Consider the following 26,899-nt stretch of genomic DNA (forward strand, 5'->3'; position numbering starts at 1 on the left):
ATCTTTTTTCCCAAACATGCTGTTATAAGCTGAACTGTATCCACCCCTCCAACGAAAATTCTTATGTTAAAATCCTGACTCCAGTATTTCAAAATGTGACTGTATTTGCATATAGGTCTTTAAGTAATTAGGGTGGTAGTAATTAGGGTGGGCTCTAATATGATTGGTGTCCTTATAAGAAAAAGAAATGTGGACACAGATTTACACAAAGGAAGAGCATGTGAAGACATGGAAAAGACAACTATCTGCAAGCCAAGGAGAGGCCTCTGAGGAACCAATCCTGCCAACACACTGATCTCAGACTACTAGCCTCTAGAACTGTGAGAAAATGGGTTTTCGTAGTTTAAGTCACCAATCCATGGTGCTTTGTTATGGCAGCCCTGGCAAATACATGCAGGCCTTGTTCTTGAGGGTCCTTCCATTCTGTTATTACCACTAATGATAAGAGTTGTTACATCATGAGTATTGTAAAGTACTGTTACTAGCTGTTTCACATACATTTTCTCATTTTATCTTCACGACCATGCATGCAGTAGGTATCATCATTTTATTAAAAAAAAAAAAACAGAACCTCAGGAAGGCTTTATAAACAGTGAAGTAAAAATTCTAATACAGATTTGACTTGTAATACCTTTTATTTTTTAGACAGTCTTTCCAACTCATTTCCATTTATCTAAATTCTACCCATTCTTCAAAATCATATTCTTCCATGAAGTCTTCCAAAATACTCAGCTGGAACAATGTTCCCTTTTTCTGAATTTTTAGAACTTCTCATTGAATGATTGTGTAAAATTTTGTTTTCTTTAAAATTTGTTCTATTTTTAAAAACATTTCAGATTATTTTCCATTTAGTATCCCATAGAGCTAAATTTTTTTTCTTTATATCCCTACATAATAACTAGTAAGTGACTAAATATTTGATACATAAGTTATCCCAAAGCAGAAATGGTAAGACAAAGGATTATTGGGAAAATAGAGATTTTTTAAAGTTAATTGCTGGGTAGAAGTACAGAAATGTAAAATAATTTTTATATAAATAGTAATGTATAGTAATATTAGTAATATATTAATAGTAATAGTAATAGTAATAAATAAAAGGTTGCTACTACATATATGTGCTAAGATCTCAATAGCAACAAAATCTTTACAATTCCCTAAGATAATGAATACTAACAAAACAAGTATAGTGTTTTCTCCTGTAAATAAGAATATATTTTCCAAAAAATTTTAGAAACTCGTGGCTTTACTCCAAAAACTGATTGTTAGGGAATGCTATAGAGCTGAGAGTATATAAATTCAACAATTACACAAAACTAAGGAAACACCTAACAGCAAATCACCAGCTAGGTTCTACTAAGATAACTAATCCATAGTATTGAAAATATAAGCAACATCTTTGACTTTTAATATCAAAGACCTCCAGTTTCAGATTTCTCAGTAAAAAAAAAAAAGGTATAAGAGCTAAAAGAAATTCTACTCATACCGCTAGATTACAAATCCACAGAAATTCATTATATTTTAATTTAAATTTATAAACTTTTATAATGAATATTTCTTTGTAGCAATACCAAACAGAAAATAATTTTTATTTCAATAAAAATTGTATTTTCAATGCCACTTACCCTGTCGGTCAAACAATGAATCAGCAGCTGTGGCCTTATTTGAAGGCGCCTCTGTGATTGGTCTGAGATATGTCCTATATCCTTTTAAAATGGATGCCATAAAGCGCAAAAATGCCTCTTGAATTTCCATCTCAAGTTGCGTCATCTTCTTTTGCCAGGAGAAATCTGCTTCAATTGGAGTCATCTCAATTGCTGAACCTTCTTGAGTTTTTCGGTGAACTAACAAATCAAATAAGAAGAGAAAAATGACATTAACATATATTATACATATAATGATTGAAAAATTAAGAAATTGTCAAAATAAAGCCTGTAACCTCCTGAAATTCCTCTCTTCATCAATGTAAGAGGATCACTGGCAAGGACTAAGAGGAGACTCAAGCAGACAGGGGCACAGCAAACATGCTCAAAAACCACAATATTAATTTATTATTGGGGTTTTGTTTTGTAATGAGACTTCCTTCAAGTAGAGCAAAACTATGTCTAAATTTAAGAAGAATTTTCTCATATACAGTCTTTCCTTAAAAACATTCCTTTTTCCTCACATTTACCTGAAGATAGTTGGGGATACAATTTCTTCAAAGTGCTAAGCAGATTTTTACATGGCTTTTTGGGAAGCTGCTTCCAGTTCATGTTCTTCTTTTCATCTGATCTGTTATAAAAAACATAATAAAATCTGTTGTAATCTGTTTCTACTTAAAAACTTCAATCTAGAAGTAGAAGGAAAGTTTCTTAATTGATTATTAAGCAACCAAAACCCTAGAGTGAGGATGGAAAACCTTTTCTATAAAGGGTCATACAGTAAATATTGTATGCTTTGAGGAGCATAGGGCCTCTGCCATAACTACTCAAATGTACCATTGTAGCATGAAAGCAGCCTTAGACTATAGGTAAATGAATTAGTGTTAGCTATCTTCCAATGAAATTTCATTTACAAAAATAGTATTTAGGCTGGATGGATGTCAATCTTGCCTTGAAACAATAATCATACTTAATGATCAACTGCTCAAAGCATTCCCTTTGAAATTAAGAACAAGAGAAGGTATCAGTTATGACTACTACTACCCAATATTACACTAAGACCCTAGCCAGAGAATTAAGACAAGAAGTTTAAAAATACATAAGGATTGTAGATGATATGATTATGTATTGCCAGAAAAACTGAAGGATATTTACAAATTAAAATAAGAGACTTCAACTCATTACTGAGCAGCAGACCACTACGTAAAAATCAGTAACATTTCTATACCTCAGCTGCCAACAAGTAGAAAATGTAATTTAAAGTACCATTTACAGTAGTAATAAAAGCCATAATTTACTTAGGAATAAACAAGCCTAAAAAAGGACATGCATCATCTCTATGCAGCCTAACAAAATAAATAAGCCTAACAAAGACATGCATGATTTGCAGAAAACTGCAAGGTTTATTGAAAAAACTATAAAAAGATCTATGAAGTAAAATACCACATTCAACGGTAGAGAGACTTTAAGTCAAAAAGATGTCATTTGCCCCAAATTAATCTATAAATTCAATAGAATTCTAACAAAAATCACAACATAATTCTGTGTGGAACTTAACAAGTTGATATTAAAATTTATATGGAAAAGCAAAGGACCAAATATAGTCAAAATAATTTTGAAGAACAGGAGTAAATGGACTTGCCATCTCATAGCACAACTTTTTTTCAAAAACTTTATTGAGATATAATTCACATTCCATACAATTCACCCACCTGAATTATAAAATTTGCTGGTGTCCGGTATATTCACAGAGTTCCGTAATGACCACCACAATAAATTTTAGAATATTTTCATCACCATAAAGAGAGACCCCCTACCACCACAGTCATCAACCCTAAATTCCACCACGTCCCCCATCCCAAGGCAACCACTCATCTACTTTCTGTCTCTTTGTATTTGCCTTGGACATTCCATTCCTTATGAATGGGACATCTAAGGACTTTCAGTATTATGTTTTCAAGGTTCACCCATGTTATACATGACTTAATTTTAAAATCATTAAGATAGTGTAACACTGGCAAGAGGCTAAAACAGATCAAAGGAACAAAATAATAAGCGTGAAACATATCCAGACAGTTGTTATGCAATGGTGTTGCACTGAAAACCAGTGAGGAAGAGATGAACTGACCATTTAATAAATAGTCCTATGAGACAATTATTTACTCAAGTTTAAAAAAATGGTATCTCTATCATATCATACACCAATATCAAGCTTAGGTGAATAACAGACCTAAATAAGAAAGGTAAAACCTTACAACTTTAAGAATATCCAGGATAGTATTTAATGACCTCCAGGCAGAGGATTTTATATATAAGAACCAAAACCAGCAACCCATAAACAGAAACTGATATTTGATCAATTAAAATAAGCTTCTGTTCATCAAAAGACGTCATAAATAGGAAGAAAAGGCAAGGCAGTGGGAGAAGCTATCTACATTGCATATAACAGATCAAGAATTAATTACAGATTATATAAGGAATTCATACAAATCAAAAGAAAAGGAAAACAGCTTGAAGAGAAAAGACCAAAATAAGAAAAACCCATTCACAGAAGAGAAAACTGAAGGGCAATAGAAATTAAAATGACCCATTTGTTACTAATTAGGGAGTTGTGGATTAAGGCCACAGTAAAATACCATTACTATCAAATCAGCAAAAATTTTAAAATCAGACCATAGCAAGTATCGGCAAAGATACTAAACAAAGAGAACTCTCATTTGCTGCTGAAGAGGAGGTAAACTTGGAAGAGTAATGTGACATTAGCTTATGCCTACCAACCAACATTGGCTCTTCTAGGTATATGTTTCAGAGGAATTCTTGCCTCTATACTCAAAGAAATATGCACAATAACGATTAGAGTAGCTTTGTAAAAAATTGTGAAACTCTAAGGACAATGGAATATCCATCAACACTGACAATGAAAATGAAGTAGGGCTCAAATATTAACATGGGTGAATCTCATAAAGAATGCCTAGTAAAAAAACAAGTCACAGAAACAAAGAATTTTTAAAGCATGTAAAACAAAATACCATTTAAACAAAAGCATATACAATAAATGTTTCTAAACATAAGTTAAAGACACCAAATTCAAGATAATGGTTAACAAGGAGCAAAATATGCTGCAGAGGACTATCCAGGGGTTTAAACTGACTGATAGTTCTCTATTTCTTAATCTGAGTGGTGGATATAGGGGCGTTGTTTATATTATTTTCTGTAATTCTTGGATATCTAGAACATTTCATAATTAAAGCTCAACTAAATAAAGAATTCAAACAATGTTTATAAATAATGTTTTAATCAATAACTATTTTACAGAAGTTATTTAGAACTGAGCAAAATAATGTCCATAATATTACTTTGTTCAGATTAGTAAGTAAGCATCTGATTTACAACTTCATAATCATTTCAAAAAGCATCACAATGTGTATAGCCCTGAAACAATTGTTTTTTCAGTCATAATAGCTGATAAATAACAAAATGTTTGCTACAAAAAATATTTAGTGTATACAAGCGATTCATTATTTCCAGGCTGTAAGCAAATCTAAATATACATAGTAAAGAGCCACCACAATATGGTTTCAAAATACAACAGCAGACCCATCTCAAAATTATTTTTTTAATGATAGCAAATGTTTTCTTCCTTCCTTAAGTTACTCCTTTAGTCCACTGTGGTATTTTCCCAACCAATTCTGCTGCTGTGACCCCAAATTCTTACTCACTTTCTGCCAATCTCAAACAGTAGAGAATAAAGTCACTCAAGGACCTGAAGTTGGCACCAGCACTAGGGAATTTTCAGTATTTACTGCCCTTTCTGTTACTCCACTGCTATATATACTTACTGCCTCCAGTAAACACAAGCTACGACTATTTTTAATATCAATTTCTGTATAATAAAATAGATCCTTGTAAAATTCAGATCTTGACAACTGAGGAAACAGCATAGTTATACCCTGTATTCTCATTAAGTCAAACAGGAAAACCCATTTTTTAAAAGTTTACACATGGATTTTGAATTAAACCTGGAAAGCATATCATCCCTGGGCTCTGAAAGCCATTTCGCATTTTTTTGAAATCCATGTTCTGTTTTGATAAATATAAATATTTCCTGCCCACCATTAACATTATTATCCAAATATAAACTATTAAAATATTGAACACAGGAATCTAGTAAACACAATGTTGCTCATGTAATTGTATTTTAATGATACAAAAAAAAAGAAAAAATCATTATATTAATAAATGAGAACATTCAACTCAAAAAGTCAGAAAAAGTACTACAAAAGAAATCAAAAGAAAGCAGGAAGGAATTCATAGAGCTAAAAGCAGAAATAAATACTTTTTTAAATGGGAGAACTAATAAATAAAGATCAGGGCCACTGAAGAAAAGAATAAAAAACAACATATATAAAATGTTGGCTAACCTAATTTTTAAAAAGGGAAGAAACCAACAAAATAAGAAATAAAGGGACAAGTAATAACAAATACACAAATTAAGACTCACAAGCTACAACTTGGCTCGACTCTATGTAAAGATAGTGAAAACCTGGATGAAATACATAATTTGCTACAAAAATAACATTTCCCTAAATGGATCCGGGAATAAAACACATAAAACAGTGAAAAAAAAATACTGAACACGTTCTTTTTCAAACCACACAGGTGTCCAAGATTCTGATATCTGCCATGGTTGAGAATCATTGTATTAAACATGAAGGCTTACTAACAACTTTTAAAAATAGCATACTTCTATATGCTTTCAATGAACTGTAACTACATTATGGGAAAAAAATGTAAACAGGAGATAATATAAAAAGAATCAACTTACACATATAACGTGTTTGTATCCAAGTCAATGCAAACAACATCTTGTGGTGGGTCATGAAGATCAAAATATCTTGAATCAACTCCAACTATAAAGGGTAAAGGTGCACTGAGCATTGCCGCCAGAGAAAGAGGGCAAAGGGGAATATATGGGCATTGCCACTGAAATGGGAAGATCATCTAGGAAAAAAGTTTTAAAAAATTAACCAAATTTTTAATTTGCAGAGAAAATTATGTAATTAACTAATATTCCTGAAAGGGACCATTAAAAAGCAGTTCAGTCTAGTTTCATTTACCTTAAATTTCATTCTAAAAACTAAATGACTATAAAATATTACAAATCAATACTACAAAACAATGTGATTAAGATCTTCAAGCATGACAATGATCACAAGCACAATAAAATGCTAACAGCTCTTTCATGTTAACACTGCTAATGCCTATACAAAACCCACATTCCCATTTTATGGAAAAAGTCAAAGAATGAAAAAATTGCCCCTAAAAATTATAAAACAAACTCATGACCTTTAATTCTTATGTTTCATCCATTTACCAATTCTCAAAATAACCTTTGACTGAAACCCAGCTAAGAACACCAAAAACTAAAAAAATGTTTTAATTATCTCTTGGGAATCATTAATAGTTAATTGAAAATTTCAACACAAAAATTTCCTGACTTCTCAAATGAACATAAAATGATCCAACTTCAGTGAAGCTTGGCATCTTAAAAATACTAGTCAATATAAAACATACCTCAAGAATCTTTACCAGCTTTCCTTTACAAAGCTCTACCTTAATTGTACCATATGTGCTTTTAAAAAAAAAAAACACAAGTTATGATAAGTAAAAAACTGGATTAAAAATTTAATAATCAGCTAATATTAAAACTTTAATCACTGATGATGAAATTTTTCCTTTATTATAAAATCCTTGCTATATCTTTCAAGGCCTAGTTCAAATCTTACCTTGTACTTCAATCACTCACCCCCAAAGAAATATACCTATAGCATTTACTACCTCTGCCAGTTATCCCAGATGGTTATTCAGGAAGTGGGATTTTGTCTTCAACCATTTATTTACTTTGCAATAATGTGAGCTCTTATACATGCCAAGCACTGTTCTAGATGATGGGGCGAATAAAGCAAAGATCCCTACCCTCACCAGTTACTGTCTAGCATAAGAGTCAGCAGACTTTCTCTGTAAAAGACAGGAAATATTTTAGGCCTTGTGAGCCATATTGTGTCTGTCACTGTAAGTCCAGGGAGAGGAAATCCTGGGGCAAAATACCTCTAAAAACCGAAATTAGTCAAAGGGAGAAATAAAGTTTAAAACCCATTTATTGCTCACAAAATGCAGTCTGGGCCATTTCTCTCTTTCCTGCTCCAACAGAAGCCAAAACCAGCCCTCCCCCTCACCTCTCAGGTACAGATAAGCCCTCCACTGCCCAGGTAATTATCCAGTGATATGGAGATGAACTTCTCTCTACCTCTGAGGAATGATGCAAATGCACTAAAGCCATACTTCTTTCAACCACTGAACGCCTATCGATATAAATATGTACTAAAAACCCAGGAGAGTTATTCTGGAAATGTTATAATTTTACCCACAGTCACAAATACTTAACCCTGTCTTCACGCATAAAAGCAGTCACAAGCAACATGTAACTAAAAGGACTATGTTCCAGTAGAAGTTTATGGGCAGGCAGGATTTGACTTCTGGGCCATAGTTTGCCAACAGCTGGTCTAGCACCAAGAGACAGAAAAAGTAACATATATCCCATGTCAGGAAAACTTACGTGCCATGGAAAAAAAGAAAAAGTTAAGCCAGCAAAGGGAATTAGAGGTCAGAACAGGAGAGAGAAAAAGCAGGTTTTCTTACTAAAAAGGCGAAAGAGGGTAGGCCTCATTAAGAAAGTGACAACTGAGCTGAAACCTGAAGGAAGTAAGGGACTCAGCCACAGGTGCTTCAAAGAGAAGGAACAGCCAGACAAACACCTGAAGGTATGGGGCCTGCCTAAGATGCTCCTGGAGAGCAAGGAGGCCAGTGTCACTGGAGCAGAGTGAGCAAGGGGCAGAGTAGCGGAAAATTAGATCAGAGAGCAGACGGACAGGGCCACTCAAACAGGACCTTGCAAGGACTTCAGATTTCCTGCAGTAAAAACTGACTATCCTCCATTCAACAGAAGGCACATCACACCTGCTATTATGTAGCAATTTTAGAATAAAACTAACTGACAGCAAAATATGACACCCTTTGATTTTTGCAGTGTAATCAAAAATAAGGTCACTTTTTAAAAAATACTTACTGGTTTCATTAATTTTTGTTATGGGGCCCCATCAATTATTTGATATTCAAACAAATTACTCTCCTTTTAAACAATTTATCCTATCACCATTCTTTTCAATATTCTCTCTTTTAAATGGTAAATTGCCTAGCTGACCAATCTTCACTTATCAATTGTTTTGCATGCAAATCAGGCAGTTCTCCAATATCAGTTACAAAAACTTCACTAAGTCTTGGATTTTTTTACACGAGCTTTAAAGGAAGGAATACTTGGGTCGGAACTTTGTAAAACTGGTTAGTTCATTAGCGAATTTTCATGTTACAATGACTTCTGCTTTCTCATACAACTGTGTAGGTTTGGGAAATTATTATATAATGATCTTTGCCCCCCCCCCATAAACCATTTCACATAGTTTTTTATTGTTTTCAGTTCCAGAAGCATTTCTCTGACCAGATTAAGATCTCAGAAACAAATCCCATCTGTTGATTTAACAAGTATTTATTGAGTGCTTACTCCATGCTTTTTAGCTGTGATAAGTACTGAGGACACAGGGGTAAAATAGAGACATAGAGTCTTACTTTCTAAATAGTTACATTCTAAAATGGGGAAGGGAAGAGAGCTAAATACTTCATATTAACTATAATGGAAAATATGGTTAGAAAAATGGAACATCAAACAATCTACACTATGACCAAACCTCTTTATAACTGTAATGGGAAGCCATTAAATGGTTTTAAAAAGGGCAGACTTGATGTAACTTTTATTTATGTTTTATACAATAGTTAAACATTTGTACATTATCCTATTTCACAGTCAATCAATTTCCTATATGTTACTGGCTCACAATGATTAGAAGTTAAAATTAGAAGAAATTAACTGTGTAATTCATTTACATAAGTTTAGGGCAGCTGCAATTGGCCAAAGGCAATTTACTTCACTACTTTCACTACATTTACTATAATAAGCTTCATTCAGAAGTTGTATTAATATGTAATCATGTAGATTCTCTGAAGAACCCTAAATATGAAAACCTAGAAATTCAAATTTCCTCCCAAACATAAATGACCTTTTCTTGTTTATACTATTTCTCTTTGATACCCTATTATAGTTATGTTAAATTTTTACTGGTCATTTCAAAGTTACTTTCATTGAAGGAAATGTCCCTTTAGAGAAAAATTCTTTGTCAGTAATTCTGTACTAAAAAGAAGGTTCTTTACTTACAGCTACAACAGCTTCAGCTACCCCAGTCAACACAGCTGGCCTAAGAGAATGCAGCAGAATCTTACTCTCAAGTAAGACAAAGAGCAGCAGTGTTGCACAGTTCTCAGGACCCAGATTCATCAACAAGGTGCTAAAGTTGGCTCCACTGGAAGAGAGAGAAAGAGATGATTATGAACTATTCCACCAAAGCATGTTGAGATTTGCTTATTAAATCATTTCATAAATATTAACAGATTGGGAATCCAGTGTTAATTTCAAATTTTGATTTAGTTTTTTAAAAAGCAGCAAATTTAATGAGCTAATGTAACAATGATTCAAATTCACTCTTTGGTAACAAATGTGTATTTTTATCAGGAAAGGTTTTTCTGAAGAACTATTTTGAGCTGAGCTCAGAGTGGGGTTGGGATTGGGTGGGTAGGGGAAAGTAAATGCAAAGGCCCTGAGGCAAGGAAAAGCTTCTGTCATGTTCAAGAAATTGAAAAAAACCTGCTGTGACTAAAGCATAGTAAGGGAAGGGTTGGAATTAGGAAGCAATACCAGAATAGAAATGACACGATTACATTTTTATTTCCAAAGGAACACACTGGCAGCAGTGTGGATAAAGAACTGAAGGAAGACAAAAGCCAAAGTGCAGCAGTTGAGATTAATAATGGAGTAGTCCAGGTGAGAGATCATGCTAGCCTGCACTAGTGATGCAGATGAAAAGAAGATAGGTTAGGAGGTCAAAATCAGTTCACATTGAACATTTACTTATGAGCTGGATATGGGAAGGGGAAGGGAGATAAGAGAAAAAAGGAGGTATTCCCTTCAACTGATCTGGCAACTTTAAGTGTTCCATTTTTAAAATGGTAGACAGGCCTGCCATGCATTCAGCTAACAAAATGAGGGACATTAAGGCTACCCTTATAAAGTTTGTAAAAATAACACAACTTTATTATTCTAAACATTAAAATGTTCTAAAGCATTCTGCTCCAAGTGAACAAATATATCATTTTAGATACCATTAATTACCTTAGTGGTAAAGGTGTAGAAACTGGCTGTGATAATATTAACGCATCATGGACTGACAGCTTAAAAAAAAAAAAAGGTAAATTAACCAAGCTAATTGTGAAACCTAAGTATTATCAAAGGTAAAGTGAAAATTAATTTAATCTGCAGACTGACAGTTTTGGAAACATTATACTAAGATATAAAATAGCTGTATTTACTCAAGGGGTATTATATTAGTTCTTTTTAATGAAATGATTAATTTAACTAAATTTTGATTCAGTTAAGTGGTTAAATACAGTTATTTAAAAATTAAATAACTGCTTTTTAAAAGCCTCAAATTTATTTACAGATTGGTAAGCACTTGACAGTTGCTTAATATATATTAATACTTGCTGAACTGAAATATATTCAAGCTTAACAATATTTAACTTAATGCTACCATTTCACATATAACATTAATAACATCTTAGGAAAAATTTTTAAAATAACTTGCCTCTGTGGATCAGTGCTACTCAAACTGGCAGTCTGTAAACTGTGACTGGTCCAGAAAAAGATAGTATACAAATGGAGAGCAAGCCATTTAGAAACCTGTCTGGCAATCTGACACTGCTCTGACAATGCTGATCACTGTAGGTCATCAATGGACTCACGTCTTTGAACATAGTATCAACCCTGTTCATGTCTATACTGATGTCACATTACAAGCTATGTATGTCACAAGCTGTATACTTATATAGGTTAGCCACTGATTAGAGATAAAAAGAAAATGGTCCTTTAACATAGTTTGAATAGCACTATTACAGACTATTTTACTTTCACCTTCTAATCATAAACTCATTTAATATTTATTAGTTACACCAATTAAAAAAATGCCCATAACACAATTATGGGTTTTACATTATTAAAATAAGCTTTATAAAGTCCATGCATGGACCAGTAAAGTAATCATGTCCAAACCAAGGATAATTATTCCGATTCTGTACACACAAAAGGATATTCACTAAAGATACAAAATACAGGAAATTCAATAACTTTATGAAAGTATATTGCTCCACCTCAATCCAAAGGACCACAGAGTACACTCTGCAATGACTGGAATGAGCACATGCAGAGCTCCCCTCAAATACACTCTTTTTTGATTACCTGTACAAGAATTCTTGGTCTTTGTGGTGAAGGAAAAGGGATATTTTGCATAAAATGAGAAATGTGCCTAGAAAGAAAATCAGAAATAAAAATAATTATTTTTCTAAAATGCTTCACAGATTTTTAACAATACTTAAATACCGTTATATAACACCTCAGATCTGACAAAGCCACTTACCTAAAACTTATGCTAAATAAATTCAGTGTAAATAAATATACTCATCCCACTAAACTTCTGAAATGTACAATGCATTTCCTGACTGAAAGTCAAAATTAATACTCCCTATTACTGCCAGGAAAGTAAGAGTAACATGAATATAGTTTTCATGAAAGAAGCTAGTTTTCATTGCCGTGGTTATCAGTGCCAGCATGGAGAGCAATTATCTATTATATAATGAATTCCAATATAGAGTTTAACCCTAATAATTAAATGTATAATTAAATGATTTTAATCTGTAATAAATTAAGTGTAACTTAAATAGAATTAATAGCTCTTTTACTATTGTAACTTGGGGCAAGTCACTACCCTCTCTATTTTTCCACCTATAAGTAATACTTTTTAAGTTTTTCCAAAGTTTTGAGCTCTTAGAAGCCACTAGAATGCAAAGTATTAATACAACTGAGGGAAAAAAATTACATATCCTGATTTTTTTCCACAAACTATTCACAGAAACTTAATTTTTCAAAAAGGGTATTAACTTATAATCAAGTTTTACTTCCCACAATTTTACAGCTTAAAAGTTAAATATAGAATTATAAGCCATTAGACTGGCATTCCAGGAATACAACATAAAAGTCAAAACCATATTTCTATACCAAACTGTGGTATAGAAGTTTATGCACAGTACTACTTTTTGCTTGTTTATTTGTTTGTTTTATTAAGCTATCATTGATATACAATCTTACGAAGGTTTCACATGAGCAACATGGTGGTTACTACATTCACCCATGACAGTACCATTTTTTAAAGCTGATTTTTGAGCAGCATTTTGAAACCTACCAATAACTGCAACCCACCTTATCCACTAAACTAGTATGTTTCACTGGTATTCTTTCTGTTATAATGTGAAATTTTTGAAATTGTAAGAAAAATCTATTTTTATACATACTATATAACACATTTCCAAAAAGCTCTTAATAATACCTCTTGGCTTGTTAACAGGGTACATAAATTATTTACTAGAATAAACAAAAGTCAATGTGCCACTATAAATGTGAAAAGATATGGTTCTAAAAAGACAGTAGCTCCATATATATTTTTCTTGCTTACAGAAAATTTCATGACAAAGAGCATTAAAAATCAAAGGGAAAACATATAAAATTCTATCAATTGTAAAACTAAAACCTCACTTTAATGTCAATTAACTCACCCTTATTAATTTCTGTATCAGTTTAGAGATGTTTTATAGTTAGAAGTTGAATGGCTATTGTACAGTGCATGTGTGTTTATGTGTGTGTGTGTGAACAGCTATTTTTCTCTTGGTTACTAGAGAATGATTAGGAAGAACACACCCAATACAACATACATGAGTTCCTTCCTCAGATGAATTCTCAAAAGATTATTATTTAGACATCTTCACTACCACTCTTCAGTTTTAACAGTCAATGTTTAATTCCACAGTCAAAGAATCAGATGAAGGAGGGAATAAGTAAAAAAGTAGGGTGATTATGACTCTCCTTCCAACTTTGCTGCTTTAAGTCCGGTAAACAATGAAATGTATTCTATACATCCAGTTTTTCCACCAGACATCTCTGAAATCATTATACATACTTTTCAATGGGAAGAGGATGTGGTCCAGACACAGAAAGTTTGTAGATAAACATGAGAAATTTTCTAAAAGCTTCAAAAAAAGGCCAGTGTGAGAGTAAACAAATGCATTTGTTTGAGTTGATGGATTTGGAAACCATTTTTCTCTCCACGGGCGTCAACAGGCCCAGCTGCATAAGCTGTTTCTCCGTCAGAAGTTCTCGAGAGTAAGGTTCATAAAACTGGATGGCAGCTCCATATACCTACAGAGTAACACAGTTCCATTGTAAGATTTGAGTTTGTTTTTAAAAATTATCCTCTCTTTTTCTCTTATTCCACAAGAAATATTGCTTAAGGTACATATGACAAATAAATGAAAAGAAAATTCTCCAACACTGCTAATGGGAATTTTAAATAGTACAGCTTCTGTGTAAACCAGTTTGGTGGCTTCTTCAAGAGTTAAGCAAAGAATTACTATGTCATACACCACTTCCACTCCAAGGTATATACCCAAAAGAATTGGACTCAGATCCTCGTACACCAGTATCCATGGTAGTACTATTCACAATAGCCAAAATAAAAACAACCCAAAGTCCATCAACAGATGAATGGATAAACAAAATGTGTGATGGAATGTTATTCATCCTTAAAAAGGAATGAAATTATGATAGATACTGCAACACAGGTGATTCTTGGAAACATGCCAAGTGAAATAAGTCAGATACAAAAGAACAAATATATGATTCCACTTACAGGAGCTAGAATAGGCAAATTCATAGAGACAGAAAGCAGAACAGAAGTTATCAGGGACTTGGGGTATGGGTGGGGGAAGCAGATATTAAGTGTGATAAAAAAGCTCTTAAAATTAGGATAGTGACACTTTTAGAAATCTTCAAATTATTTAGACATACATATATGTGTATGTTGAAAAAGAAGGAAGGAGAGTCATAATCACCATAGTTTATATATAGATATATATATCTGGAACATTAATCCTTGACTGTACAGATACAACACTCCCAGATACAATTTTAAAGTGATCTCAGAGGTTTTTAACAAGCACTAGGACATAAGCACCCCAATAAGGCCTTCATTAAGAGAACATTTTACTATGTTCTAAACTCTTTGCTGGGTACTTGACCTTCATTATTGCTAATACAATAGTTGTAAACTTACAGCCTGTAGAACAAGGCCACAGATATATTTTCTTTGAGCCACAACAGTCAACTTTGATTAGCTTTATTTTTTAATAAAATCAGTTATTTTATCAAATTTCCTAAGGAAGTTTTCTATTGTTAAATTTCTACTATATCTGCAGTTTTATATTTTATTTCCGAACATTGTTTATTTTTGCCATCTCATAGTTATTTTAAATTGTCATTCTATGTCATTATTACTGCTTAATACATGTTTTCAAGTTTGGCTATTACACATAAAGCACACACTTCTTTTGGGAGCTATACACACTGGTTTCTCTTTGGACATGCTCAGGAGTGTAAATGCTGGGCCCCAAGGTTGCTCTTAATACATTCTGGATACAAGACCCTTGATGTGTATCTCATTATTTGTGGCCTGCTTTTTCACCTTCTTAATGGTTAACTATTGAGTGGAAGATGTTTCTTAACTCCAGAGAGGTCCTATAATTCATTCTTTTTATTACAACTAGTGCTTTCTGCATGCTGTTTAAACTATCTTTGCTTACTCATTTTAATATATTATTTGTCTTCCGACCCTCATTATTTTGTTGAGAAATTAGCCATCAATCTAATAGTTGTTCCTCTGAAAGCAAATATGTATTTTCTTCTTGGTTGTTCATTTTGGTGTTCTATGGTTTCACTATACCATGAAAGGAGTATTTTTATATATTAACTTTTTTTCCGCTAAAGGTTCAGAGCGCATCTTTTATCTGAAGGCTCAACTTTTCATCAACCCTGGAAAACTCTCAACAAACCATTGGCTCTTAAAATGCTGCCTCTCTCTTTTCCAGTCATTCCCTCTGGAATTCATTAAATACCTATTGGTCCCTCTATTCTATCCTCCGTATTTTTAAACTCCTTTTATGGTTTATGTTTTTTCTGTGCTACATTTCATTATGCACAATAGCCAAAATAAATTGGAAGACATAACCTGTCTTGTACTTCACTAATTCTCCCTTCATGCATGTCTTCCCTGTTGTTTAAACTATTGACTGAATTTTAATTTTAAGGACCTTATTTTTCATTTCTAGATATTTGATTCTTTCCAATCTATCTATTCATTTTCAAAATATTCTGTTCTTTCCTTGATACTTTAACTCCCTCTACTAGGTCTTGAATCTTTTAAGTTAATATTTAATTCATAGTATCTTTCATCCCATCACCTCAAAATCTGAGGGCCTAATCCAGCTTTGTATTATGTCTTATTAATTCTTCCTATTGTATCTATGTGTCCTAACTTATACAATAATCTCTTTTCAAGGTATGGGTTTTGGGAGTGTATTTTCAGAGAGACTTCGTATTTGCTTCTATAGAAGTTCTAGGGATATCAGCATCCTGATACCAATTTTCATGCTGCCTTCTCACCTTGTGCATTTTACTAAAAATTTAAACCAAAATGCATTGTATCCAAGTAATCCTAACACTGAAATAAAACTAGCAGTAATCTTTTATGGAATACAAACATGGATAAAACAGGTATAATAGAAGAGGAAAAACTATACCTTTTCAGCAGAAGAACCTGTCAGAACAAAAGTTGAAAACACTGGAAGTGGGTATTTGGTTTGGGGATCCCAACATTCAATAGTAGCTCCCATAGGAAGGCAGAAGAGAGGTACGGATTCTGAGAGTGGAAATGACTCATAGTCATCTTCTGGATATCTAAAAATTAAACCTTTGGAGAAAGGAGACAATGAAAAACTTTTAAAAAGATAGTTGCTTTTTGCAAGTTATATTGGATATATATTAACAAGATATTTTAATAGCAAATTTCATGGAAATATTTGTGTGAGGTTTTTTTCTCTTGCTGTATTAGAAATTAAAATAAAGTAACAAATTTATTCTTTATTTTTAGCCATGGTCTTACAGTTCATTGTAACATTAAAATGTACTAAATATACTAGTTGAAACTCTATTCAACAGGATCACCAATCTTAATGTATTTTCTTCTACATATTGTCAACATCTTACAGAGAATGATGAGAAGTATACAGAAAATTTACCAAATATTTTCAGTTATGTTCTTTAAAAACTTCAGGGAAGGGACAAGTGTGACTAGATAATGCCAGGGCAACAGAAATTATCAGAGCCCCTTAACTCATCTTGAGAGAGAAGCAATGTAAAAGGCATGCAACATGAAAAGTAAACAAGACAGAAACCCCTGTAACAAAGTACAGATATGAGACCAAGGAAGTAGGAGCAGGGGACACTGTGAGAAATGAAACAAAACACCTTCAGAATGAAGTAGTTATATAGCATCAGCTTATTAGCCTCCAAGTCTCCAATATGAGACTACTACTAAATTAATCACTTGAAAAATCAATAGATTTTTGAGTCCAAATTCAGTCTCTAAAACTCTGTATTTCTAAAATATGTGTCTTATAGCTAATACCTGAATACTTTCACAAAGCTTATTTCTTTAAATGACATTCTTTCTCCCAACTCCCCCAACACCTCAAAAATTTTAGGAAATTACAATCAACACATTATAGCAATATTAAGTGTCACATTGGAACATGAAATTTAGAACTGTTACTTGCTGCCTTTTATTTTCATATTATGAATTAAATGGTTTGATTCATTAGTAAGAATGGCTCTATAAGGACAAGCAAGATTTTTCAGATTTGGAAATACCTGCCTTCTCTACTGGAAAACTTTATTCTAAAATTGTGCATGATCAAAAAGTAACTGATGCTGCATCTTTTTAACAATGAAGTATTCCAGTATTTCTTCTATTTACAACTGGAGCGTACCTGAACTTTCAGTTTTTGTCCCATCATACCAGTAGGATGAACAAGTCACACTTAAATCTTTACAGCCCTTGACACTTTACTGTGCAGTAAGAAAGTGGCAGTAGATTTCTCAAATACTTCAAGGCAGAAAACTTTCTCAGGCCCTCCACTCCTCCAAATAGCTGAATCTTTGCTAACAAGGGAAAAAGGAAGCAAGTCCACCTTTCATGGCAAGTAAAATGTGGTTTCAAATCAGACACAAAGAGATAACAGAAGGAAATATAAGAAGTAAAGATGCAGTCTGACACCTTTCTTATTGCCAAAATATAAAAGGTCAGGGAGTGAGCAGTTTTTTGCTGAACTGTTAAATCTATTACTGAAAACTGAAAGCTTGAATGTTGCACAAATGCTTGCTTGGGATGTAAGTTTCTATTCAATCAACAATATGTTTCTATACAATGTATCTTGTAGACTGTAATGTATTTAAGAAAACTTATGCCTTTACATGTAAAAATTATAATTTATGAGTAGATGATTCCATCTATGTAAGAGCATACACTGTCTCTTCCAACCAAATGTTAATGTGCAACAATTACAGTAATAGAGACTTTTTAAAAATTTACTTACCAGCTTTGTATGCTATTGCATTAGAAGCAGGCACAGACTTCTTATAACAGAGAAACACACTAGAACCCCACTGTAAAATATAAATAAGGTTTAAAAAAGACAAAAGAGTAAAAGTAAATAGATTTTATTGAATATCTTCTAAAGATTCTGATTATTCAGGATGTCTCCTTAAAACATATATAGTATAACATCCAGCAAAACATGAAGTTCAGAACACTAAAAGAACGGAGTAAAAAAACATTACCACTAAAATTAAACTGCTGTGAAGGCAGTTTCAAAAAGTTTAGAATCCTATAATCACCCAGAGACTGCCTCTGTTTGAAAGACACAGCACAAATTGGAGTGGGCAATAGAGTCCAAGCTAGGGAAAGACTGAGGTCACTAAGGTGCTATGAAGTCATTATCTCTGACGCATTCATTAACAGCCATGGTGCACTGGCCATCTCTGCTTATATCGTGTTTACAGAAGCATTAGTTTGGATCTAAAGACATTCAAAATAAATCTGACCCAATAGTAAACTTTAGTCTTATTAAACTATAAATCAAATGTATATGTTCAATTTTCTTCTTTATTAGAATCTTTTTAAAAAATCTGTAAACTTCAATATTTAAAATAAATAGAAGGGGAGACCCAACACAGTCTCCCTCAGCAGTCATTTAAGATACCATTAAAACCCAAAAGCTAATAAGACCTCTATATTAATATAACATAGGCAATGTTACCATATACCAAAAAAAAATCCTTGACTTTAAGTATCTCTTTCAAACTGAAATTATTCTAAAACATTAGACAGCTAAGGATTTTTAAAATTACTATGAATCATAAAAATTAGGCTAAAAATTGTAAAAACAATCATGAAAACATAAAGTAAATTGTATGCCCAATAATAAATTATCCAGTAGTCCAAAAATTTTATCTTTTTTCTTTTTCCATGTGAAACAACTTTACTCTTACCATTCCACAATTTAAGTTTTTGTCAACTTTGCAGAAAGTATGAGGAGGGGTTTCTCCTTTACTGGTTACAATGACACAGATATCAGTTACAGCCAAAGAATTCTGGGGTCGAACTGGAGGAGCCCTTCGATAAGTGATGAAGATTCTTTGTGAAGTAGTTGAACTATTATTCACATTGGCACAGCGACCATAGGGTGTGGCTTGGATCACTTCACATCCTGGAATAAGCCTTTCTTTCCCTTCATATAAAACTCTGCATGGCAGGGAGGGAAGAAATAGATATTTAGATAAGTAAACACATTTCAGATAATACTGGTTTTATTCACGGGAAAAAAAAAATTTGGTCTCCCCTACTGTTTCCCGAATCTTAACTGCAAACTGAAACTAAAATTACTACTTTGGAAATTTTAAATCTCTTAACAACTATTTTTCAATAGCTAAAATATAAGTTTAAGAAATATAAACAGGATCAAACAACATGACCTTTTTTGCTTATTAAAAGAAACACACGAAATAAAAAAGAGGCAACATTACAAATATCCTTAAGTCAATTCCTAGAAATCTTACCAAGTAAGTATTCAGATGTTTTCACAAAATTTTCCTTCATAATTCCTGTCAAAATTTTACCTTTATTAAAAACCCTTTGACTAGAAGCAGCAAAGGCTGTGATAAGAGGGAAGTATACTCTAATATACACTGACCACAGAAAAGAAGAACAATCCCATATGAACAGCCTAAACATATAATTAATGAAACTAGAAAAAGAACAAATGAGGTCCAAAGTCAGTAGATGGAGGGACATAATAAAGATGAGAGCAGAAACAAATAAAAACGAGAAGAATAAAGCAATAGAATCAAAAAGCAGGAGCTGGTTCTTTGAGAAAATAAAATAGATGAACCCCTAGCCAGACTTATCAAGAAAAAAAGAGAGTCTACACACATAAACAGAATCAGAAAGGAGAAAAGAAAAATCACTATGGACATCATAGAAATAAAAAGAATTATTAGAGAATACTATGAAAAATTATATGCTAACAAACTGAATAACTTAGAAGAAAAGGATAACTTTCTAAAAAAAATACAACCTTCCAAGGCTGACCAAGGAGAGACACAGAAAATCTGAATAGAACAATTCCCAGCAATGAAATTGAACTGGTAATCAAAAAACTACCTAAGCACAAAACCCTTGGATCACATGGCTACACAGCTGAATTTTATCAAACATTTAGTGAAGACCTAATACCCATCCTCCTTAAAGTTTTCCAACAAGTAGAAGAGGAGGGAATACTTCCAAACTCATTCTATGAGGCCAACATCACTCTAATACCAAAACCAGACAAAGACACCACAAAAAAAAGAAAATTACAGACCAATATCCCTGATGAACATAGATGCAAAAATACTCAACAAAATATTAGCAAATTGAATTCAAAAATATAACAAAAAGATCATCATCATGATCAAGTAGGATTTATTCTGGGGATGAAAGAATGGTAATATATATGAAAATCCATCAACATCATACACCACATCAACAAAAAAGGACAAAAAAACACATGATCACCTCCATAGATGCTGAAAAAGCATTCAACAAAATTCAACATCCATTCATGATAAAAACTCTCAACAAAATGTTGAGGCAAGTACCTCAACATAACAAAGACCATATATGACAAACCCACAGCCAACATCATACTTAAGATGTGAGAAGCTCAAAGCCTTTCCTTTAAGATCGGGAACAAGACAAGGATGCCCACTCTCCCCACTTCTATTCAACATAGTACTGGAGGTCCAAGCCACGGCAGTTAGACAACACAAAAAAATAAAAGGCATTCAGATTGGTAAAGAAGTTAAACTGTCACTATTTGCAGATGCCATGATATTGTACATAGAAAACCCTAAAGAATACACTCCAAAACTACAGAACTAATAACTGAATTCAGTAAAGTTGCAGGATACAAAATTAATATACAGAAATCTGTTGCATTCTTATATACTAATGAAGAACTAGCAGAAAGAGAAATAAGGAAAACAATTCCATACACAGTTGCATCAAAAAGAATAAAATACCTAGGAATAACCCTAATGAAGGAAGTGAAAGACCTATACTCTGAAAACTACAAGACACTCATCAGAGAAATTAAAGAAGATACCAATAAATGGAAACACATCCCGTGCTCATGGATAGAAAGAATTAATATTGTCAAAATGGCCATTCTGCCCAAAGCAATCTATAGATTCAATGCAATCCCTATCAAAAAACCAATAGAAATATTCAATGAACTGGAACAAATAGTTCTAAAATTCATATGGAACCACAAAAGACCACGAATAGCCAAAGGAATCCTGAGAGGGGGGATTTTACTTCCCAACTTCAAACTCTACTACAAAGCCACAGTAATCAAGACAGTTTGGTACTGGCACAAGAACACACCCACAGACCAGTGGAACAGAACAGAGAGTCCAGATATTAACCCAAACATATATGGTCAATTAATATATGATAAAGGAGCCATGGATATACAATGGGGAAATGACAGCCTCTTCAACAGCTAGTGTTGGCAAAATTGGACAGCTACATGTAAATAAGAGAATGAAACTGGATCACTGTCTAACCCCATACACAAAAGTAAATTAGAAATGAATCAAAGACCTAAATGTAAGTCATGAAACCATAAAACTCTTAGGAAAAAACATAAGCAAAAATCTCTTGGACATAAACATGAGTGACTTCTTCATGAACATATCTCCCTGGGCAAGGGAAACAAAAGCAAAAATGACCAAGTGGGACTATATCAAGCTAACAAGCTTCTGTACAGCAAAGGACACCATCAATAGAACAAAAAGGCATTCTACAGTATGGGAGAATATATTCATAAATGATATATCCAATAAAGAGTTGACATCAAAAATACATAAAATCGCACCTCAACAAACAAAAAGCAAATAATCCAATTAAAAAATGGGTGGAGGATCTGAACAGACACTTCTCCAAAGAAGAAATTCAGATGGCCAACAGGCACATGAAAGATGCTCCACATCACTAATCATCAGAGAAATGCAAATCAGAACCACAATGAGATATCACCTCACACCAGTTAGGATGGCAAAACATCCAAAAGACAAACAACAACAAATGTTGGCAAGGATGTGGAGAAAGGGGAACCCTCCTACACTGCTGGTGGGAATGTAAAATAGTTCAACCAGCAGTATGGAGGTTCTTCAAAAAGCTCAAAATAGAAATACCTTCTGACCCAGGAATTTCACTCCTAGAAATTTACCCTAAGAATGCAGCAGCCCAGTTTGAAAAAGACATATGCACCCCTATGTTTATCGCAGCACTATTTACAATAGCCAAGAAATGGAAGCAACCTAAGTGTCCATTAGCAGATGAATGGATAAAGATGTGGTACAAATATACAATGGAATATTATTCAGCCATAAGAAGAAAATAAACCCTACCATTTGAAACAACATGTATGGAGCTAGAGGGTATTATGCTCAGTGAAATAAGCCAGGCGGAAAAAGACAAGTATCAAATGAGTTCACTCATCTGTGGAGTATAAGAACAAAGAAAAAACTGAAGGAACAAAACAGCAGCAGACTCACAGAACCCAAGAATGAACTAACAGTTACCAAAGGGATAGAGACTGAAGAGGATGGGTGGGAAGGGAGGGACAAGGGGGAAAAAGGGGCATTATGATTAGCACACATAATGTAGGGGTAGGAGGCAGAGGGAAGGCAGTACAACACAGAGAAGAGTAGTAGTGATTCTATAGCATCTTACTAAGCTGATGGACAGTGACTGTAATGGGGTATGTGGTGGGGACCTGACAATGGGGGGAGTGTAGTAACCATAATGTTGCTCATATAATTGTACATTAATGATACCAAAAAAAAAAAAAATGGGAGGAGGATCTGACAGACACTTCTCCAAAGAAGAAATACAAATGGCCAACAGGCACATAAAAAGGTGCTCCACATCACTAATCATCAGGGAAATGCAAATCAGAACCACAATGAGATATCACCTCACACCAGTTAGAATGGCTATTATCCAAAAGACAAGAAATAACAAATGCTGGCAAGGGTGTGGAGAAACAGGAACCCTCCTATACTGTTGGTAGGTAGAACTGCAAATTGGTGCAACTGCTGTGGAAAGCAGTATGGAAGTTCCTCAAAAAACTAAATATAGAATTACCATTTGACCCAGTAGTTCCACTACTAGGGATTTACCTGAAGAAAACAAAACCCTGACTCAAAAAGATACACACACTCCTGTTTATCGCCGCACTGTTTGCAATAGCCAAGATATGGAAGAATCTAAGTGTCCATCAGTAGATGAATGGATAAAGAAGATGTGGTACATATACACAATGGAGTATTACTCAGCCATAAGAAGAAAACAAATCCTGCCATTTGCAGCAACATGCATGGATCTAGAGAATATTATGCTCAGTGAAATATGCCAGGCAGAGAAAGACAAATACCTTATGATTTCACCTATCTGTGAAGGATAAAAACAATGCACAACAGAAGGAACAAAACAGCATTAGAGTCACAGACACTGAGAAGTGAGGCAGGGAAGTGGATTGGGAAGGAGGACAGGGGACTGTTGAACAACTGTGATGTACATTTGATAAAATTTCTAAAAAAAAAGTTAACTTATGAAATTAAAATTCAGCTGTGTTTCTATATACTAACAATGAACAATCCAAAAAGCAAATTAAGAAACAATCCCACTTATAATAGTATCCAAAAGAACAAAATATTTAGGAATATAATCAAGAAGGTAAAAAGCCAGAAAACACTGCTGAATAAAATTAAAGAAGGCCTAAATAAATGCAAAGACATCTCATGTTCATAAAAAACATCTCATAATATTGCAAAGATGGTAATATTCCCTAAAATTGATATACAACTTGAAAGCAATCACATTAAAGTTGCAACTGCATGTGTTGCATAATGGACAAGCTGATCCCAACACTTCCAAAGATGCTCTCAGATACCTAAAATACATTTTTAGTATCTGTCAGGAGTTATAATAAACAGAATTGCTTAATACATGATAGATATATATGGTAAAGTATTACAGGTATTCTAAAAGCACATCTTATTTACAGAAGAGTCAATTTAGACATTTTGGAAAAAAGGCTTTTTAAAGAATGTTCCTCATTGGCTGTGGACTAGATAATAAGTATTTCATAACACTATACTCCTCCTAAACTGTGAATACCCTACCTTTTGGCACTAAAAACCACACAACTGTATTTTTTAAAACAGGAATGCTCCTTGTTAAGTGAATTCAAGGCTTTGCAAAAACTCCTCATATAACCCAAGAATCTCCGTAAAAATGTACTTTTATTGTAATGTTTGTACTTGAGTGCTGAATTAATTAGTTTATTTGATAAGTACAACAGAAATGGAATCACATTTCAGGCTCTAATGCCTTCACATTAGTATTCTTTTGAAAGGAAATCATCTAATGATTCAGTACAATGCAGAGAAATTTGGTAAGGGTGGATAGAGATACGTAATACTTTACTAAGCTTCAACCTGAAGTAACAAATAACAATAGATCAAGGATTTCAAATTTATACACCCATGAACCTTAAATAAATTTTATTCTCTTCACTATAGTAAATGAAAATGAGTCACCATACCCAATGTCGGTAAGGGGGGGTTTATCTCTCCCTCTCTTATAGCACAGGAAAAGTTCTGGGCTTTTTAGACTTCCATAGTTCAAGTTTGCTTGGAGAGTTGATGGAGTGGCTTCAACACAGGTGTAACCTTCAGGCACTGTTTCTCCAGCTGATTTGTTAATAACTGCAATGTCTGTAATTGGAGCTTTAGGTCCAGTCAACTTAGTATCCAAACGATTTATTTCTTGGTCCAAAAGAGTGGATGTATCTGTGAGGCCTGCCACGACAAAGTAGTCGGTCACTCGAGGACCTTTGTCTTCTATCATGGCTGCTATTATATTTCCTAGAAGGGCAGGAGAAAGACATGAATTAAATAAAATACATTATCCTGTCTCAATAAAAAAAACTCTTATTAGTTAACACTGATCAACTAGCACACTTCCCAGTTGGATTTATAATCAAACTGTCGCTCTGTAGAAGATGCCTATTTCAATATCATCTTGTCAGCTTTTACTTCCTACAAGTACAAGTTTACAGCATCAACTCATTTGTGAGTCATCTACCATCCTTTCATGTGCCAAGCCTCTATTAAGAAACAGAGGTGAAGTACTATCTTTCCTTTGAACAAAATGCACTTAATGAACAACATTCAGACCATTTAAGAAGTCATTCTCAAAGGGTTAAAGATGGCGGCATGAGAGGTGAGACAGAGAACTCCTCCTAAAACCACATATAATATGAAAATATAATTAATACAATTAATCCTGAGAGAGCAACAGGAAAGGCGGCTGCACCAGACTGCATAAACCTGGAGAAAAGAGCATACCTCACAGAACAGGGTAACATACAAAAGCTGTGGCCAGGTGGGACCCAAGCCATTCCTCCACCCCAGCTCACCGACAGGAGGAAGAGAAACAGAGCCGGGAGGGAGTGGAGGCCTGGGAGAGTGGAACACTTAGCCCTGGAGATCTGCTCTGGGAGCAGGAACGCACATTGCATGGTGCTCTGGTGATTAGTGGCATTGGAAAGCTACAACAGGCAGAATACCTGGAGAGACAGAGATTCCAGCTGCTTGTGGAAAACAGGAATTCATATCTGGCTGATCTGGGCAGGGAGTATGAGAGACTTCCTAACAGCGAGAGGGCTACTAAAGGGGCAAGGATTGCACAGAGCTTACTGCTCAGGAAAAAGGACAGGTAGACTAAATTGTCCGGGTGCACTCTGCCCAGCAGGGTGGGAACTTAAATGATCTTCAGATGCTCCATCCCCCTGGCTGGTTATGCTGCTCCAAGGCCCCACACTGCACCTGGCTTGCAAACTGGCAGCCCCTGCCTTGGCATCAGGACAGCCAGAGGGATGCCCCACCTACAGAAGCTAAAAACCTTCTGTACAGCAAAGGACACCACCAATAGAACAAAAAGGCATCATACAGTATGGGAGAATATATTCATAAATGACATATCCAACAAGGGGTTAACATCCAAAATATGTAAAGAACTCACATGCCTCAACACCCAGAAAGCAAATAACCCAATTAAAAAATGGGCAGAGGATATGAACAATTCTCCAAAGAAGAAATTCAGATGGCCAACAGGCACATGAAAAGATGCTCCACATCACTAATTATCAGGGAAATGCAAATAAAAAACACAATGAGATATCACCCCCCATCAGTTAGGATAGCCAGTATCAAAAATACTAAGAACAACAAATGCTGGTGAGGATGTGGAGAAAGGGGAACCCTCCTACACTGCTGGTGGGAATGTAAATTAGTTCAACCATTGTGGAAAGCAATGTGGAGGTTCCTCAAAGAACTAAAAGTAGAAATACCATTTGACTCAGGAATCTCACTCCTAGGAATTTACCCAAAGAATATAATGTCTCAGATTCAAAAAGACATATGC

At 34.0% G+C, this 26,899-nt stretch overlaps 1 protein-coding gene across 6 annotated transcripts in view; it reads right to left on the reverse strand.

Moving 5' to 3' along the window:
• Positions 1-26,899, reverse strand: part of DENND4C (DENN domain containing 4C) — a 100,927-nt gene that overhangs the window by 47,968 nt on the left and 26,060 nt on the right. For all 6 annotated transcript variants that reach the window (XM_073228438.1, XM_073228437.1, XM_073228439.1 and 3 more), the window contains 11 exons: positions 25,017-25,338; positions 19,354-19,606; positions 18,399-18,468; positions 16,545-16,714; positions 13,871-14,109; positions 12,100-12,166; positions 10,978-11,036; positions 9,967-10,111; positions 6,466-6,641; positions 2,171-2,271; positions 1,623-1,841 (listed from right to left, as the gene is read on the reverse strand). In XM_073228438.1, coding sequence (XP_073084539.1) covers positions 1,623-1,841; positions 2,171-2,271; positions 6,466-6,641; positions 9,967-10,111; positions 10,978-11,036; positions 12,100-12,166; positions 13,871-14,109; positions 16,545-16,714; positions 18,399-18,468; positions 19,354-19,606; positions 25,017-25,321 — 1,804 coding nt within the window. In that variant the 5' untranslated portion in view covers positions 25,322-25,338. The remainder of the gene's footprint in view (positions 1-1,622; positions 1,842-2,170; positions 2,272-6,465; positions 6,642-9,966; positions 10,112-10,977; positions 11,037-12,099; positions 12,167-13,870; positions 14,110-16,544; positions 16,715-18,398; positions 18,469-19,353; positions 19,607-25,016; positions 25,339-26,899) is intronic.

This window comes from Manis javanica, chromosome 2 (genome assembly GCF_040802235.1).
Source record: "Manis javanica isolate MJ-LG chromosome 2, MJ_LKY, whole genome shotgun sequence".
Lineage (NCBI taxonomy): Eukaryota > Metazoa > Chordata > Mammalia > Pholidota > Manidae > Manis > Manis javanica.